This window comes from Culex pipiens, chromosome 2 (assembly GCF_016801865.2).
Source record: "Culex pipiens pallens isolate TS chromosome 2, TS_CPP_V2, whole genome shotgun sequence".
NCBI lineage: Eukaryota > Metazoa > Arthropoda > Insecta > Diptera > Culicidae > Culex > Culex pipiens.
The window spans coordinates 213,797,226-213,802,878 of record NC_068938.1 but is presented as its reverse complement, the minus strand read 5'-3'; the positions used below and the strand labels follow the sequence as shown (position 1 = coordinate 213,802,878).

At 49.8% G+C, this 5,653-nt stretch overlaps 2 protein-coding genes across 3 annotated transcripts; both read left to right on the top strand.

Annotated features, from left to right (window-relative positions):
• The first annotated feature begins 339 nt into the window (after window positions 1-339).
• Window positions 340-4,966, top strand: LOC120416830 (probable serine/threonine-protein kinase kinX). 2 transcript variants are annotated; one of them, XM_052708504.1, is made up of 5 exons: window positions 340-774; window positions 865-2,625; window positions 2,685-2,744; window positions 2,802-3,083; window positions 4,644-4,966. In XM_052708504.1, the coding sequence occupies exons 1-5, from the start codon at window positions 699-701 to the stop codon at window positions 4,892-4,894; spliced, it is 2,430 nt and encodes an 809-aa protein (XP_052564464.1). In that variant the 5' UTR covers window positions 340-698; the 3' UTR covers window positions 4,895-4,966. The 2 variants fall into 2 exon arrangements, with proteins under 2 accessions (XP_052564464.1, XP_039434651.1); XM_039578717.2 differs by lacking the exon at window positions 4,644-4,966 and having other exon boundaries at window positions 347-774; window positions 2,802-4,614.
• Window positions 4,967-5,075: 109 nt separating this feature from the next.
• LOC120416863 (uncharacterized) lies at window positions 5,076-5,653 on the top strand. The gene is made up of 2 exons (XM_039578760.2): window positions 5,076-5,223; window positions 5,288-5,653. The coding sequence occupies exons 1-2, from the start codon at window positions 5,076-5,078 to the stop codon at window positions 5,623-5,625; spliced, it is 486 nt and encodes a 161-aa protein (XP_039434694.1). The 3' UTR covers window positions 5,626-5,653.

Here is a 5,653-nt window from a genome sequence, read left to right as displayed (position 1 = left end):
TCTGAATCGTCTTTTTTTTAAATAAAGACGATGAATTTGAATAGCTATATAAAACAGTTTTTTTTTAAAATTATTATGTTTCCTGTTGTACATTTTATGTAAAATTGTGCAAATTAAATTATGTACAAAACTTAGAGACATTAAATGCCTCCAGTTCAAATTTATCAATTTGGATTTTCCCGTCATTTCCTCCAGTCCCACGTAACGTTCGGAATTTACGCAGACAATTCCCCAGCTGGTGTCGGTACATGTGCCAAACAAAAGAGGCACCGACTTCGGAGGTAGCCAAAAAACGCACAGGACGAACAGAGGAAAACATCCCAAACATTCATCATATTGTCATCTTTATTTCCTCTCTATAGATCTTCGCTCGATCGGCCCGCCACCAGCACCGTCGATCGGAGGTAAAGAAATTACACACATGCAGTCGCCAGACAAGGACGCCTCCAGGAGACGCGCCAAGGCCAAAGGGAGACAGAGACTGGGATCTGAAAGCTATTCTTCTACCAATTGGTCAGGGCAGGTCAATTTTGGCTGCCTATTGAATTGACCTGATCTGGGAGATGCTGCCAGGACCGCTCACGATCAGTTTCAGCTTGTCCTTTGACTTGGAAGGACATTTTTTGCAGTTTTTTTTATATTAAAATTTAGAAAGTGACAATTTTTACATTAAGTTGGTGTTTTAAGAGTGTTTCAAGATGAGGGCACTTTGCTTGCTGATTTTATCAGCAATCGTCAACTGCAGTGTCGGATACACGATCGTTGAACGACCTGGTAAGTGTATAGAATTTGAATAAGTTCTCCAAAATGGATGATCGCTACGTTTTGTTGATCATGATGCTAAAGTTGTTTTACAATTTTCAGCAAAAGTCGATGAGAAAGAGTTCAGCTACAACCGAATTCCATCCGGCGTAGTTCAATCGCGTCCCCCGACGGGCTTCTGGTTTCAGCAACATCCGTACAACCTGCCGAAGTCCGATTCCCAAGCGCTCTTCGAGCTGTACTACCTGACCCAGGTGATCACCATCTACCGACGCCACCACCCACGTGCACACCGGTCCCATCTGGACGCGCTCGTCGAAGAACTGCAGGATGACGGTTTTCAGCAGAAGATGCGTCAAGCGCTGCAAGGTATCAAGGAACTCGACGTCCTGAAAGCCTACGCCGACTTGAACCTCCAGGACTATGCCCCGTTCGTGAACGATCGTCGCCAGCTGATTCCGACGATTGACCGAACGCTGAACGAGATCCAGCTCGGTCAGATCAAGGACAAAGCACTTCGATGGACGTTGGAGCGACTGAAGGAGGAATCGACGGCGTTGACGGTCAAGATGGCACGCAAGGAGGCCGAGGTGCTCAGGGAGTTGATCGAGTCGAACCGGAAGGTCGAGAAGGCTTGGACCGTGTCGGACATCCTGGCGGCCGTGTTCGGGAAGCAGGACGAGGACACCATGAAGGACTTTGAGCAGAAGTACGAGGTCGTGGACGACGGGAAACCGATCGACGATGGCAAGGTTGAGGAGTTTTGGGTGGTGTTTGAGGACGATAAGCGGGAGGAGTCTACGACCAAGGCGCCTACTCCAGCTGAACCGGAAACAAAGCCATTCCAGTTTGTTGACGACAACTACGAGCAGTACGAGGCGAAACAGGAAGTTGAGGTCGATGCTAAGGAGGAATCGGCTGAACAAAGTTCTGAGTCGAAGGAGGTAGAAGAAGCTGTTACCATTGAAGAAGTTGAGCAATCTCTGGAACAGGACTCTCAGCCCAAAGAAGAGGTCGAAGCTGTTGAAAGAGAAGACACCGTTGTCGAAGAAGAAACCATCGAAGAATCTCTTGAACAAGAGTCATCTGTTGAACTGGACGGCGAGCAGCGTATTGAGACTGATGGTTTTGAGTTCAAACCGGAAAACTATGAGGGGGCAGACCTGGAAGAGTCTGACTACGAGCGAACGGTACCGGAAAAAGAAGAACAAAGTTTGGTCGAGGAAGTCGTAGCTGAGGAAGAACTTCCCGATGCCGTTCCCGAAGAACTGCAGACGCTGGATGCTTCAGTGGAAGTCGTAGAAGAACCTGAACCGGAATACACTGAAGAAGTCGAGGATGAACTACCAAGTCTGGAAGACTCTGCGAAAATTGAAGAACAACCAGAGCCTGCTTTCAATGGAGAACTCGAGGAAGAACTGCAGAATCCAGATGATCCCGTAGAAACTGAGGAACAACTTGAGTCAGAATTTACTGAAGAAATCAATGAGGAACTGCAGAGTGTGGATGGTTCCTTGGAAGTCGTCGAAGTATCTGAACCAGCAAACACTGAGGAAGTCGAGGAAGAACTACAAAGTTTGGATGATTCCGTTGAATCTGAACAACCCAAACTCATCGAAGAACTCGTGGAGGAGATCCCGGAACCAGCCGCAGCCAAGGCTTCACCAGACTCGATCACCTTCCCAGAAGATCCCAAGTGGGTCGAGGACTCTGTGAGACCGCTTGGACCATCGGTAGCTACCGGCTTGGACTCTGTGTACAATCCGGAAGAGGTCGAAGCACCGGTGACCCAATCGGTACCCCTTTGGATCAGCAAAGGCTACGCCGCTGAGTATGAGGGACGAGAAGTTGTGGGTGAGGAAGGTAAGCGATCAACATGTTGTACTCAGAATATTGGCTAATTTTAAGTTTTTGTCTTCTAGAACCTGAAGAAGTCCAACAAGCTGAAGACTTGGAGTCGCGAGCTGAACCATCTCAAACAGGTACGATCGCGATCCAACACCAACTCCAACCAAATTCTAACCTCAAACCAATTTCAGTGGAAATCGATCAGGAAACGCTCCGCTACGTCGCCTTCGAGATCCTCAAGGTGGTGAGCTTGCTGGAGGACAACGCCGGCTTCACCGGACTACGCGATCAGATCACCACCGAAGACGTGGATCGCCTGATCGAGCAGCTGAGCATGGAGCAGTTTGTGGGTCTGATCGACGAGCAGGGCATCAACCGGGTTGAGATGATCAACGCGTTGGAGCGGTTGATAGTGGAGAAGGATCTGGAGAATTCGGGCGAGATTTTGGAGGTTCTTGAGCAGTGGAAGCAAGGTGAGGACGCGCAACCGGTTGAGGATGGGTACTTTGGCGAGAGTTACGGTAAAGATGGTGAGGGCGAGGTTGAGGGTCGTATACTAGATGATGGAGAGGAACCGCTGGTTGATGAGTCTGTGAACGTGGAAGAGGTTGGACCAGAGCTTAAGTCCAATGATCTTGATGAGGCTGAACCGGTTGACGATGGGTACTTCGGTGAAAAATATGGCCAAGCTGAAGGAGATATGGACGGAATCGAAGGTCGTATGTTGGATATCGATGAGGTGGCAACCTTGGAAGAAGCTCAGGAACAACTTGTTGACGAAGTAGAAAGTGAAGCAGGATTACAGGTTGAAGACTCGGAAGACAACGTGGAAGAGGTCCAATCAGAGCATAAGTCGAATGATCTTGATGAGGCGGAACCGGTTGATGATGAGTACTTTGGTGAGAATTACGGTAAAGCCGGAGAAGATGAGGATGACATCGAAGGTCGTATGTTGGATATCGATGAGTTGGCAACCTCGGAAGAAGCTCAGGAACAGCTTGTTGACGAACCGGAAAGCGAAGCAGAGTTACAGGTTGACGACATACAGGACGCTGAAGAAGAGGTTGAACCGGAGACAGAGGACGTTCAGGAATTGAAGTCTAACGATCTTGTAGACGAAGCTGAACCCGTTGACGATGGGTACTTTGCCGAAAAATACGGCGAATCCGAGGACGAAGCAGAGAGTCGCACACTGGAAGATGATCAAGAGACGGCTGAGCAATCCGAGCTGGTAGTGGCCACTCCAGATGAAGCTCAGGACGCGGAACAGTTGGTTGACGAGCTGGAAGGAGAACTTAAGGGCGATGCTGAGCTGCAGGTTGAAGATTCAGACACGCTGGATGAGATTTCAGTGGAGCCAGAAAGCGTTCAAGAGTTGAAATCTGGTGATCTTGTTGAGGATGGTGAGTTACTCAACGACTCACCGGAATTGTTGGAAGACGCTTCGGATCTTTCAGAAAGCATCTCGCAAGTTGAAAAACTTCAACCGTTCCCGGAGGAGGTCACCGAGGATACCGAACCTCTGGAAGGTGCCCAACGCGTTGTAGAAGAGAAGAAGTTGCAACCATTCCCAGAGGAGGTCACGGAAGAAACGGTTCCCGTGAACTCAAAGACGCTTGAGCCATTCCCAGATCAAATCCTAGACGAAGCGCAGCCACTGGAGGTCGCCTTGGACCAACTGGAACCGTTCCCGGACCAGATCTTGAACGAAACGCAGCCGTTGGAGATCGCCGCAGAAGATCAAGAGTCCGACTCGGCTGTTGACGACGTAAAGATCGTCCCGGTCAGCAATCGACCATTTCCTGCGACGCCTACCGGCGGGTCGGAACCTCTGGAAGTGGCTCGAACTGGCACTGATGAAGGCGCTTTAGCCGACGAGGATCGCCGTGAAGAAATCCTCGAGGATCTTCATCCAGAACCGTAACCTTTTTGTGATCAACTTAACAATAAACTAGCAATTAAGAACAAACTAGAATAAAGACAACTTCAAGAGCATTATTGTAACTAGATTGTGTTTTGCTTTGCTCTTGCAGATCCCTCCGAAATCAGTGATGATCTAGAATCTTCCCCCGTCGATCGGTACCAGCCAGATATGCAGCAACTCGTTCCGCTCATCGTCGAGCAGCTTCGGTTGGGGAACATTTCCGAGCAGGAGCAGGAAACGCTGGCGCGCATCTTCGAGGACACGTGGCCGCTGATGGTGGCGGAAGCTACGCGGACGGATGACCGCCGGATCGATGCCCAAATGCAGGGCATAGTGGAAAATTTGAACTCGCTCGTTTGAGCGAAGGTGTGCAGTGGAAAATGCACACATTTTTTTCTTGTAAATAGATTACTTTACGACGGTTTACCGCTACATTTGCTGGCCTTTTTCTTTCGTCCTCCGTCCATTCTTCCCTGCTTCGCCGCAATTAGTCCGTTGGGATCATTACCTGGGCTGACCCGCCCGGGCCGTTCTTGCAGCAATGCACCGTATCGAAAGAGTTGGAAGGTTCAGTTATCGCATTGCGTTCGAAGAGTTCACTTCAAAAATGCATTCCAAAGTTCTGGTCGCCGTGATTGTTCTGCTACAGATCGTCCTGATCAGCTCCAGTCCATTGTGGTCTAACCATGGTAATTATTCGTGAGTCACCCCTAAAATAAATCCCCTCTCTAAATCAAAGTGACTAAATTCCAGACGCAAACTGGAGCTACGAGCCCCAGATCGTAGGCTACAAGGATCAGCTCAAGCAGTGGGGCCTCTATCCGAGAATCTTCCGGTACGGAACCAGCCTAACCACCCCCAGGTTCAACGGGCCCAAGCGGAACACAAAAGAATCGTCCACCGTGAAGAAATCGGATTGGCGCGGACGGAACGAGGAAGTGGCCGGTGTTGTGAGGAAGGTGCAGCCGGCCAGCCTGAGCGAGTGGGACGCCCAGCATCAGGCCAAGTACGAGCGCGTGTTCCGGAAGTTCAAGGAGCAGCGGCTGAAGCGCATGGAGCAGGAAGTGGCGGAACTGTTGTGGAAGTGGTAGGAAGTTGGGGAGGGGAGAAGAAGACTGA